This window comes from Molothrus aeneus, chromosome 3 (genome assembly GCF_037042795.1).
Source record: "Molothrus aeneus isolate 106 chromosome 3, BPBGC_Maene_1.0, whole genome shotgun sequence".
Lineage (NCBI taxonomy): Eukaryota > Metazoa > Chordata > Aves > Passeriformes > Icteridae > Molothrus > Molothrus aeneus.
The window spans coordinates 52,420,262-52,432,705 of record NC_089648.1 but is presented as its reverse complement, the minus strand read 5'-3'; the positions used below and the strand labels follow the sequence as shown (position 1 = coordinate 52,432,705).

Sequence of the window (12,444 nt, the reverse complement as noted above, 5' to 3'; positions counted from 1 at the left end):
ATTCACACTTTAGGCTATTTTTGTACAGTTCTTGCTCTGGAGGATCACTTTCAAGTTTTCTAGCCCATCTTTGTGGGCAAAGAGGAGAGGATTGGTTCGGTTTTAGGAGTTTCTAAACTTGTGTGGGACAAACTTGTTTCTAATTTTACCGAAATAGTTGCTTGCAAAGCACTTTAGGATAAGTGGACGAGAAGCACTCTGTGAGAGCTACCTCTTCTTAAAATTACTTGAGGCAACATCAGAAACTTGCCTTCTGGGATCCAAAGTTCAAATCAGTGAAAGAAATATGAGAATGGGGAGTTTGGGCCCTTTATTTATAAAGCTGACTTTTCTGTATATGGACAGAATGTACTGTTTGTGCCTGAACTAGTAGCCTTCATTCCTGACTGTTGTGTGATAGCTTTAGTTTGTTGGACATCTTCTCTTTTTCAATGTTGTGAGTTTCTTACTTTCTTTTCCCTTCCCCTCCCACCCTTCCCCCAACTCTTTCTTTTCTTCTTGCAATTTAGAAATCAAGTTCCTCTACCACAACTGGAGAGAAGATCACTAAAGTCTATGAGCTGGGAAATGAGCCGGAGCGCAAGCTGTGGGTGGACCGGTACCTGACGTTCATGGAGGAGAGAGGCACGCCTGTGGCCAGCCTGCCGGCTGTGGGCAAGAAGCCCTTGGACCTCTTCAGGCTCTATGTCTGCGTCAAGGAGATTGGAGGTTTAGCACAGGTGAGAAGAACTGGTTAAAAGTGAACCTTCAAAAAGTCAATATTCTTTTTTCTAGAGTATTCCTGCTGGATACATCATTAGGTTTTCATCCCAGACAATATTGCTGAAGAAAATGGTTTCATGCTTTGATAGCTGTCTGGAGTTCATTTTGGGCTGCATAATGGCCGTAAAACTTTAAAGTTTGAATCAAGATTGACCATCACTGTAGAGAGATGAAATTGTTGCCTTTTCAGGGGAATCTAGTAATGCTGTTGAGAGAAGAAAATAGGAAGAGGCCACAGGATCAAAATTACGACTAAGAAGCAGATGATAGAGCTAAAATGAAAAAGAAATGTTTAAGTCCATTTTTCCTACATAGAGATACAGCCTGTAGGACAATTCAGTTCATCTCCCCAGAGAACATATTCTTAAAACATACTCCTTCATCCCAAACCTTTAATTCTGAGTGTCTCTATATGGTATATGTGTTTCTTAGACACGGACTGTGTTCTGTTTGGAAAATGCTTACAGGATATTTTGGGTTGCCTTGCTAACATAATGATTACAAGGAAAAGGTGAATTACCTAAATGAGTTGAAGAAAAATGAAAGCAGGAAGAGTTGAGAATAAAAAAGTCACAGATGGGAGACAGAAGCTTTCATTTGTGTTCTCACTAGTTAATTTGAAGTTTTGCAAAGGGATGTTGGAAAAATATTCATGAGTTCTATAGGGTTGTTCACCACAGAGCAAAATGAGATGTTTCACTGTTTAGCATCTAAAGGGAAAGCAGGAGAAAACAGTCAGTACTCGCAGTCTTAGATTTGGCATTTGACACCTGTCCTTGCCTGATGCTTGTACAAAGCATCTCTTGCTTCTAGGGGACCACTGGCTAGACACTAGACACTCTTGTGAAGTTCAGGGATCCATAAGTTCAGTGTTTATGAAAACATCTTTTCAGTGCCTTGCAAAATGAGGTCTTAAACATAGCTAACATGTAGATAAATACGCATGTGTAATATTATATAAAATGTAATATTAAAACATACAATTCTCCACTAATTACAAAATCTGAACTCAAAAATATGGCAAACAAATTAGAGTCTCCAAAAAAGAACATATTTTCATAATGTATATGGTTAGTTCAAGAAGGGAATGTCCAACATCAATTAGTACCCATTTCAAAGCTATTTTTAATATTGCACCTCACAACACAGGATTTGAATAATGAATTAGATCATTGGCCCTTCAAATCCAGGGATTTTAGTTATTTTTATTATTAAAGGAAGGCAGAGAAACCTAACATAGTTCATTCTGCCAGTTGTTAAATGCTGTATATTGGTAAGAGATGTATGCTGACATTCTTAGTGATCAGCTCATGCCCCTCAGCATCATACGGATTTGATTACTTTTAGCTCAGAAACTTTATTACAGGTAAATCGTATCATGCAGCTGCTCCGCCTGGTACAGCATGATTGTGCCCACAGTGTGACTCTTAGCATCAGAAATTGAGCAAGATGGGGGGGCAGATGGGATATTCTAGAGAGTTATTCTTGTTTGCTTATTATGGAAATTTATTTTATTTTGGGACATTCGGTGTTGATTTTCAGTGACCGACATTATGCTTTGCCAAAGAATAGATGCTGTTCACTTAGACTGATTTTTGAAAGAGCTTGAGTTACAAATGCACGTGCTTTAGTACTGGTTAAAATTTACACCTAAAATGAGGGCTCCTGGTTTTTGCTGGTGTGCCCACATGAATGGTCACTATGTTTATCTGTTTAGAGCTACTCAGAGGTGCAGAGCTTTGTTTGCTGAGTTTTGTTTAAATGCATCTGTGTGACGCCCTCCTAAAAAGCTGTTGCTCCAGCTGCTGCACTCCACATCTCGTGACTCTGCCCGGAGAGTGGCGGGGAGTGGAGCTGTGCAGCAGTGGTGCATATTCCCTGTCTGAGGAGCTGCCCTTGATGGGGTCCCAACAGGAATAGACCAGCTGCTGGCAGTCTTCCTTTAAATGCCAATATACTGGGCATGAACGTTTCTGTTTGCATTATGCAATGTGTTCATTACGCACCACTTAGCTGTAAGCCAGTAGGCACAAAGAGCTGTATAACTGGATTTCAGGCCTCAACAAGGGCAGTTAATGAAAATCTGGTCTCCTTTAACTCCTGGGTTCTTGCAGGATGTACCAGAGAAATGAAAACACTTAGCATAGCCATGCCAACCTGCTTGCTGTTAATGCCATCCTCAAAAGATCTTTGCTGACTGGCAGCAGTTACAGTGTTATTAAACACTGAGAGAAACTTAAAAAAATGTTTTCTTTGCTGGCACACAGACTAAGGAATAGTATGGCTAATAATAATCTTTCTATCTATACAAGTTAAGCTGGAGTCATTAAAATATCAGGCCTTAGGGCAAGTAGCAGACAATCATGGAATCAGAGTTGCTACCCACAAAAGATGAGATTTCTCAGATGTTTAAAGAAAATTGATATTGGTGCTGACCCTGCTCCCTGGATCATACCTAGAAATTTCATAATTGGTTGAATGTACTCAAAGGCATCAGGTATTGGAGCAAAAGCAGTGGCTGCTACGAGTGGTACAGCCGAGTGAGTCAGTGGCATCACCCAGGATGACAAATGAACTTCGCTATTATTACAGATCAGCTGTGTTTGAGGAACTCATGAGCAGAGTCTTTCAATATTCTTAGCCTTACACTGCAAACAAGACTCACAGTGGAGTGGTGCAGTCAGCATTGTAATACAGAGTATTGCTGCACTAGCCGTGAGTGTTTGAAGTCTGCCTTAATTAATTAAGGGGCCTGGCTTCACTCTGCCTCTCATCTAGCCAGAGGATCATTGATCTGTCCCTGCAAGATGCACTAAAGTGAAAGGAATTGAACCAGGAATTACAAGCTGAACTGTTTGACAGCTGGTGGCTATTTGGGAGAAAAAATTATTTTTCATATCAATGTTCAAACAAATTGCAGAATAACACTGTTAGTGCTTTCTAAATTATATTTTAGAAGCTGCTTTTTAATTAGAGTGGGCTGGGTGTGGGTGGGTGTCAGGGAGGGAGAGAGTGAGCAGGAATTTGCTTGGAGATGGATTGCTAACGGAAAAGCATAGGCCCTGGAAGGGCATAAGACATTTAAAGGATGCACCATGCAGAAGACTCCACAAGCAAAGCTTTTTATGTAGCTATCAGCAGGTTCCTTAATGGCTTTATAACTGTAAATGCTGTCTGTGCATTACTGCGTGTGGGAGTAATGAGCATTAGTTAAAAGAGGAAAATAAAAAAAGTAAACCAAGACATTAAGTGCTTTTTTTTTTTCCTTTTTTGTTTCCTGACTTAAACAAAACACTTTGCTGCAAACCAATGATTCTGCCGTTTACTTCGCTAGGTTAATAAAAACAAGAAGTGGCGTGAGCTGGCAACCACCTTGAACGTTGGCACTTCGAGCAGCGCAGCCAGCTCCCTGAAAAAACAATACATTCAGTACCTGTTTGCCTTCGAGTGCAAGATTGAGCGAGGGGAGGAGCCCCCTCCAGAAGTCTTCAGCACTGGAGATACCAAGAAACAACCTAAGATTCAGCCGCCATCTCCTGGTAAGTCAAATAAACTGCAGCCTCCTTCTTACACAACCATTTTTTGAGTGCAATGCATACTAGGTTGTTGCACCCCATGTATTTATAAGCATGTCTTGATAATGCTGGAAAAACAGGGATAAACCTGTTGTTGGAACCTTTGTTCTCAGACTTGGAGCTGGCTCCTGAGTCAAATCAGAGTTAACTCTGAAGGGCCAGCACAGTTGTGTGTCTGGTTTGTCCCTCCTCAGTCCAACCCATAAAGATGTGTGTGCCAGCGTACCCTTCACATTCAGTGGCGTGGGCATAAGAAAAAGAACAAAGGTCTGCACAGATGTGCTTCGCTGTAAGACAGGAGCATGCATTTGCCTAAGATCAGGCTCTGGTATCTGCACTTTCCTTGCTATGACTGAAGCTGCTTTTCAGCACAACTGTTGATCAGCAAGGCCTCAGTTGGAGCAGGATGGCCGATGCTGGACTGATGGGCGTGTCTCACATGGTTGCTCTGGTGCAGCTCGTGTTGAATGTGTGGCAGATGGAGAGCTGAGAGTACGGTGTGTCCTCACTGCCACACATCCTAGTTTGGAGGCACACTCTCTGTTCTTTTGTTGCTAATCCTCTGTGTCAGGTAGGTTGTTAGGATCACTGTTTTTGTCTTCTCATCTGAAAAATTGGAACTGGGATTACTTTATTTTGGCTGTTCTTTCTTGCATTTACAGTGTGGTGTAAATGAAAACCACTCTTTTCTTTCTAAATTCATGTCACTTCAGATATTCAAGATTTAATAGTCACAGTTGATACTCAAGGCAGGACTATTCTTGAGTGGAAACATTTTAAGTACATAGGAAGAGTCATAGTATTAGTCTAGCTGTTGACTTCTGGACTACCCATGGAAGAGTAAAAAACGCCTTAATTATTTTGGATTATTCCTTTTGTTACTAGTTTTTCTGACCAACAAAATAGTTTGACAGAATTTGCACAGTTACTTATTAGGCAGACCACCATCACTTATTGCCAAGATATAATTTCTGGAATGTTTACAGGAGTTTCCTGCGGTAGAACACAGTTTTAGGAAAATATTAATTCACTTAATTTCTGTTAGTACAGTTCACTGGCTGAAAATGGGAAGTAGAGAGTCAGAGACCCAGAAAGCCCTGCAGACAGTTTTCAATTGCATGACTTCACTACCCTATCATGGACACTAGAAAATTGCAAAGACCTTTATAATCATATAATAAAGTTCTGGCCGTTCCTAGATTATCTCTTACAATAGTGCTTTCTCAGTACAGAAAAAGATAACAGTGATAAGGCTTAAATCTTTCTCAGACTGTTTTATTCAGTGTAAGGATTTGAGGGAGTGTTCAGTTAAAATCTTCCTAAGCACATCTCTGTGTAATAGCTTAAAATATTTCCTCCACCTTGTTAAAACGTAGGGTTATAAGGTACCCCAGTGGTGATTGTTTAATAGAGAGGAGATTAGGTTACTTTGCAATTCAAGTTTAGAAGATAGAGAAAAACACTTGGTACTAGAAATAAAGCCCATAGTCGAAATTTTTATCTGTCTGAAATAAGCACAGTGTCCTGAGTGTGCACAGCTGCAAAAAATAATATATGTTGGAGGTGCCCATCACCTCCTGAGAAGACTGGTAAGCGAAGCTGAAATGGTTAGACTTGCTGAGGACAGTGAAGATAAATTAATCTGTCTCTAAAAATGAAAGAGTATTATGCTTTGTTCTTTCCTCCCTTACCTTCTCTCTCCAATACTACTCTCAGTAGTTGATTTGGGGATGATCACCATAAATCAGCTGAATTTTGAGATGAAGAATTGCTATTTAAATATATAAACGTGAAACAAAGGAATGGAAATGTCAGATGTACCGCATTACAGGGTCCTTTTGCATCACGATGCAATGAATGAAAACGGCAAATCCAAGTTTAAATTTATCATAACATTCAAGCAAGCTGTCTTTGAGGAGAACTGAAACTATTTTTCTAAAATAAAAACACAGCAGGACATAGAGACTAGAAAAGGGGGAAGCAAGCAAGGATCTCAAGGTTTGTTTTGTTGGAGAGAAAAGAGCTCGTGTCACTGAATGGGACTGCACTTCTGTACGGAGAAAGGCTTTCCCAGTGTGTATCAGCTTTAGTACATGAAATCCCGCTGAGGTATAGATGCCTCAGAGAGTACAAGCCTGTTCTCTTTAATAGTCAGCTTTTTTTCTTGTTCCTTTTCCTTCAGTATATACCAACATTAACATTTTAGAGGCACAAAAGAAGTGGAGTTGTAGACATACTTTAGATAATCTGTCACTCTTTGGCATTCAGAGGGAACAGGAGCCCAATACAACAAGAAACAGTAGCCTCCCAAGGTCCTTACTTTAACCATTAGCCACTCTTGTGCAGTTAGCTCAGTGTAGGCAGAGCCACTTAGAAGCCAAATCTATTTGCAGGGAACTAGTTACAGTATTAGGGCTGAAGTTAATCTGATAGGAAAGCAGAACTTGTCTCAGAGGGGAAGGTGCTGTATTTTGTCCAGTTCTAACAAGCTGATGCTATGAAACAAGTCTTGAGATCTTAAAAGTCAGCTGATCTTCAGAAAACTTTTAAAATTAAATATTTCAATTGCTCCTAAGAATACATCAGGACTGGCAGCCTTTATGGTACAGAGGAGGATTCAGTTTGAATGTCATTGCAGTTTCCAGGTGGGTGGTTATGCAAGGTGGGAGCAGGCTGAAGTGCAGCTTAGAGCAAATCCGTTCTTGCAGATATCTCACACCCAAGGGGTGGGTATGTGACTGCCTCACAGATGACCTTTAGAAGGCAGGCATAGAGGGAGTGCTGGGGAGCACGGTGAGACAGCCATGGCGAGGAGATTCGTATGGAGGAGCACGGTCAAGAAAAGGATGTGATGTGTAAGTCAAATTTATGGGACTGCCAGACGGTGATCTAGGATCAGTGTTTGTCCATCTGCTTGTATATTCAGGATTCTCCCATCACTTCTGTTTTTACAACATGATTAGTAAGGTAAATGGTATGTAAAGGAGTGAATAATTTAGTGTTATGTACAGTGAAATTCACAATAGTGTCAGCAATTATAAGAAGTTGAAAAAAGGAGTGAGAGTAGAGCAGCAAGGTGACAGAGTGGTTGGCCTTGATCAGCAGAGATTTGCACAGTAGCCAAGGTGTTAGGGTTAGGATTAGGTGCTCATTTCAATTGTTCTTGCTTCATATCACTGTCAGGCCTCTTCTTCTGGTTCATAAAGCTCCTGGGGAGGGGTGGGGGCCTGAATGTTTTAGTGTGCCTTGCACTGCTCAGAGTCTGTGCAAGTTGGTGACGTGTTTGTCGTAGGCTGAGGCCTTCATGTCAGCTTAAATCTGCCTGGGTCAGGTAATACCATCAGCGGTGAAGGCCAGCAGCAAATGCCTAATGACAGACTAACTGTTGGAGGATCCCTGATGGCCTTCTGTCCTGATCACTGGGTCTGTGCCAGGGGCCATGGCACCTGCTGATGACTTTCGCTGCATAAGAACTCCCTTAGAGAGAGAGGCATTGTAGGTCTTCCTTCTTTCCAGGAGCAGGTGCAAAGACAAAATGCTTTTCCTGTCACATGTATTTGATAGTTTTGACCAAAATGCTCACAAATAATGTGGCAAGTTCTAAACTGAGAAGAATTCTGGGCACCATTACTGTAAGCACTAAAGGATGCTGGAGAAAAAATTCCAAAGGAGCATCAGCATGAAGGAGTTACCTTCCATTGCTGTACTCTGGCACTCTGAATTCTTAGTTGCAGTGTGCAGTTATGTGTGCACAGCTCTCAAAATAACAGGCTCAGAGTTTATCCTGTGTTGAATGAACAGGATGGCCAGAGTGGTCCAGCTGAGGATGCTTGTGAGTAACAGCAGCTTGCCCTGATGTCAGCAGAGATTTCATTAAAGCAAACCTGGAAAAATCCTAAGCTTGTGCTGGAAGGAGGGAGCGAGAAGGCACCAGGAGTGTGTTGCCTGCGTTTCCTTGGCAGCAGAGAAACGAGACTTGGGGAGGGGGGTGCTGGGGGGGACATGCACAGCACGGCAGGACGCAGGCATTCAGTGAGTGCCTCTGTAACCAAAGCCATCCGTCTCTGCGCTGCTGGCGGGTGCCCGACTGGATGCTATTATTAGCAGGCAGGTGATGTCATGGAGCGTGTCATGAGGCCAGCCAGGGAATCCCCACTGAAGATGGATGGGCCAGGGGGTGGGAGGGGTGGCTGGGGGGACAGGAGGAGGTGGCCCTGTGCCTGCATCCAGGCCTGCCCGGGGGGCCCTGCAGCAGCCAGCAGCCCCCAGTCCAGCCTAGCTGGGGCACTGGGTTCGTGCTGTGTAAATTATCTTCCCAGCGTGGTGGCTGGCTGTTCACTCTGAAGTATGTGAATGTACTTAACCTTCAGTAACCTTTCCATTGTTTACTTTAGAGTATACATTTGTAGCTTCTGGCAAAAGGTAGGGATATCCTAGAGAGCATGTCAGGCCTCACATTAATGGAGTTTCAAGAGGTTTCATTCTTCTTTCCTTTTCTTTTTTTTTTTTTCTTTTCTTTCCAAAGGGAAAAAATTGCTGGTAAGAGAAATGTTTAGTGTAATTTTTTTAGCTGCATTTTTCTTCTCTGGTAAATAAAGGGTCTTTCCAGAAAACAGTATTTACTGCCATGCAGGCTTTGCAAGGCAAAAGGCATTCCAGTACCATAATTCCGTGCTTCAGAGAACAATGCATGCTATCATGTGTTACTAACACATGCTTCCACAGCAAACTGTGGAAGACCTCACCTTCTCACTGACCAGGATGTCAGTTGTATTTAAGTTTTGATGTATTTTGTATTGTGAAAAGCATATTCTTACAAATCTGTTATGATACCTGAATGATAATTATTGCTTAGATGTGGATGTGAGATGAGGAATTCAGTATCTGTGAACCCACAGGTTTTTTCCTGGACATCCCCAAGATAGCTGCAGAATCATGTAAGCAGAGATTACTTTTCCTAAAAGAACACTGTTGGTTGTATTCCTTCTTAGAGCTTGCTTTAATACTGAAGCTTTTGAAGCACTCTAAAAGATACTGTTTCTCTTTCACAATGTCCACAATCAAAATTAAGCAGCTGACATAATAAAATCCCTGCAAAAATAGATGTAAAAATTTCAGAATGCAGTCCAGCAAATGTAAAATTTAAGGTGAAATAGGAAATACAGGCTCTTCTTGGTAGATGGAGTCCTAATCCAGAGATTGAAACACTTGCAGTTCCTATTCTCTAGAAGTGTCCCTAACCCAGTGGAGGTCAGGGGCAAAGTGTGTTAATAAAGCAGTACCAGAAACTTTGACAGCATTTGCCTTCCATTTTTTCAGTTCTATATAACCAGTCATTTAGAAAGATAGAGGAAAAATAACCAACCTTGTAACTGCCACCCTGAAGATGGAAATCGGACTTGTAGCTTTTCAAATTGGGTGTCTTTTTTTTCTTTTGAACCATTCTTTATAGAATATGATATAAAACACATTGTTATTAATAAATTTGCACTCCTGAAGCTTGTAAATACTGAGAAATCTTTTACTTTTTTCCTTTAGGTTTGCTAGAGATATGAATTAAGCTCTTGCTCAGGTAGGATAGGGAAAAGCATAATTGCTTCTTAAGAGCCCAGCACAAGAGAAATATGCAGGGTTAGGCAATGTCTGAATTTACAGTAAGCATATAGGTACAGTAAGATGTTTGCTCACATGTTTCTAATATGTGACAATCTGCGACATAACTCAGAAATGCTTTCAAGCTTTTTAGAAGAATATAGAATTGTGTTTAAAGCTCAAGGGGAGAAGAATGATCCTGACCTGCTTGGGGGTCAAATATACAAAGAGCTGATTTTATGTGAATATGGTTAGTTTTTGTTTTATTATAGCACTAAAGCTTTCAGCTAACTGTAGACTAATATAACGAATATTAGCTGTTGCAAATGTTCTTGTTCATGTATTAATGCAATTAGAGAGCTTTTCCTAAACTTTTTTTTGAACCTCATTACTATGTAAGCATAATTCAAAACTGCCTCAGAAAGCTGATGACAAGAACAATGTGGTCCACACAAAGTGGATTTTACATATGCACTTGCTACTGAGACTGATTTCCAGATAGGGGAACATGTGTTACAGATATATATGAAACACATATAAAAAAGGTGTTCTTCAGTTAAAAACAAGCTCTGCCTGTCAGGATGATGAGTGTTCCAGGATTCTGAGTAAATTATAAACTACTCTCTTTCATATACAGAAGAAAAACCTGTACTGCTTGTTCCAATTTTCACTATAACAGTAATTTATAAAGTTTTGTTAATTGGTTGAACGTAGATAGGCAGGCATAATAAAACACTTACATGACAGTTCATACAAAAAGAAGGACCTCTCAAGCCAAATCCATGTCCTACTCAGTGTGTTAGATTTGTCAATTTTTTCTGTTGGTAATTTTTTTCCCAGTTGCATCTAAAGACTTGAGTCCTACAAGTTCTCCTTCCATAGGACTTCTGCTGCAAGACCTGTCAGGTCCAAGGCTTAGATGCTGTTACTAATCCTCAGTTACCACCTTCTAAATCATAAAACTGTTATGTAGAGCTTTGGGCTCAGGGCATGTTTCTGTTCAGCAGTCACATGAAAATAGTAGCTTTTGTGTCTACTCTGGAAGACTGGTCTGGGTGTATTTTACCATTAGCTTCACCATTACCAATATCTGATGTATTAATTTAATGCCCTTATTGCTGCTCAGTCACATTGGAACACAACAGTATAATGCTCTTCTACATTTGTTATACCAAGAATATCAAGGTATTTACCTCCATTGAGGAGGACCCTAGTACAGATACTCTATTGCTTTCTGAGATCTCAACAAATAAGTTTTTGCTGATTAAACAAATCCTTTGCAGAATTGACCTGCTCTTGTTACATATGCTTTACCATCACTGACCCTAACTAACATTTTGTTAAGATGCCAATTTAAATTTTTACAGTTCTTTTAGGAGTGTTATCTGTAGCCTCCTGTTCAAATTCTACTTTCAGTTATTGTTTTCTTCTGATCCCAGATTGCCTTTTGCATTTCTTAAATACCATCTTTTGCCACGCTGTCTCAAAGATGACACGGGATTGCAGTGTGCTGCTAATCATTTGCTATGTTTCACCATGGAAATGTCTGCCTTTTAGTGCTAAATAAAACCATGAATTTATATTAATATAGCAACTTAAATTTATGATGAAAAGTTTCTGGCTGAAATATTTCTTATGAACACATGTGTTGTGATAGTGATTATATGAAGAAGCTAGGCCAAAGAACAACCTTCATTTACTCTGTTGTAAACTACAGACAATTAACTTTGTATCTCTGACCTCTGATTTAAATGGTCCTTCATCTGGATGATTTCTATCCATGTTGCTTCAGGCAGCAGATTAAATTCATGGTTCTAGGAAGGATGATGGCTATTACTACACAGCATATCCTGATCTCAGAGGATTTGGGGGAAGTTATGAAGTACTGAGATGGATTGAGGTATACACAGGCTTCTTAGAGGAAAGAACCATTTTTTTCCTTGATGATTATTATTTCCACAGGAATTTGGCTGCTACCTTTTCATAATTACTTTTTTTTTTTTTTAATTTTTCAGCTAATTCTGGTTCCTTGCAAGGCCCACAGACTCCACAGTCCACTGGTAGTAATTCCATGACAGAAGTGCCAGGCGATTTGAAGCCCCCAACACCAGCATCCACACCTCATGGACAGATTACACCTATGCAGGGTGGCAGGTATGAAAAGGGCTTTGCTTCATTTTTTATTGCTCTATATTTCTACAGCAGTTTAATCCACTCTTTCCTAGCTGCTTTGGCACTTGCAGGATTTTGTGGTAAACCAGTCAGAGTCTGAAAAGTGGCAGAAAACTACTTATTTTTGGAGGAGAGAGAGGGAAAGGGAGGAAGGAGTAGAGAGAGGTCCATTAGCTTTCTAAACACCAGAAAAGGATCAGACAAGTACCAGTGCAAAGAAGTGCATGTCAATATGTCAGTAGTGGGGAGGAAGGTGGAACCCAACAGCATCTACTTAGAACCACAACCTTCCTCTCCTTGCTTATCCTGTACACCTCTGGTCAACAGATCATGCTCAGGAAGG

General features: G+C 40.6%; 1 protein-coding gene across 4 annotated transcripts in view; it reads left to right on the top strand.

Moving 5' to 3' along the window:
• Nucleotides 1-12,444, top strand: part of ARID1B (AT-rich interaction domain 1B) — a 325,159-nt gene that overhangs the window by 297,327 nt on the left and 15,388 nt on the right. For all 4 annotated transcript variants that reach the window (XM_066546937.1, XM_066546936.1, XM_066546938.1 and 1 more), the window contains 3 exons: nt 510-719; nt 4,097-4,301; nt 11,945-12,083. In XM_066546937.1, the coding sequence (XP_066403034.1) occupies nt 510-719; nt 4,097-4,301; nt 11,945-12,083 (554 nt within the window). The remainder of the gene's footprint in view (nt 1-509; nt 720-4,096; nt 4,302-11,944; nt 12,084-12,444) is intronic.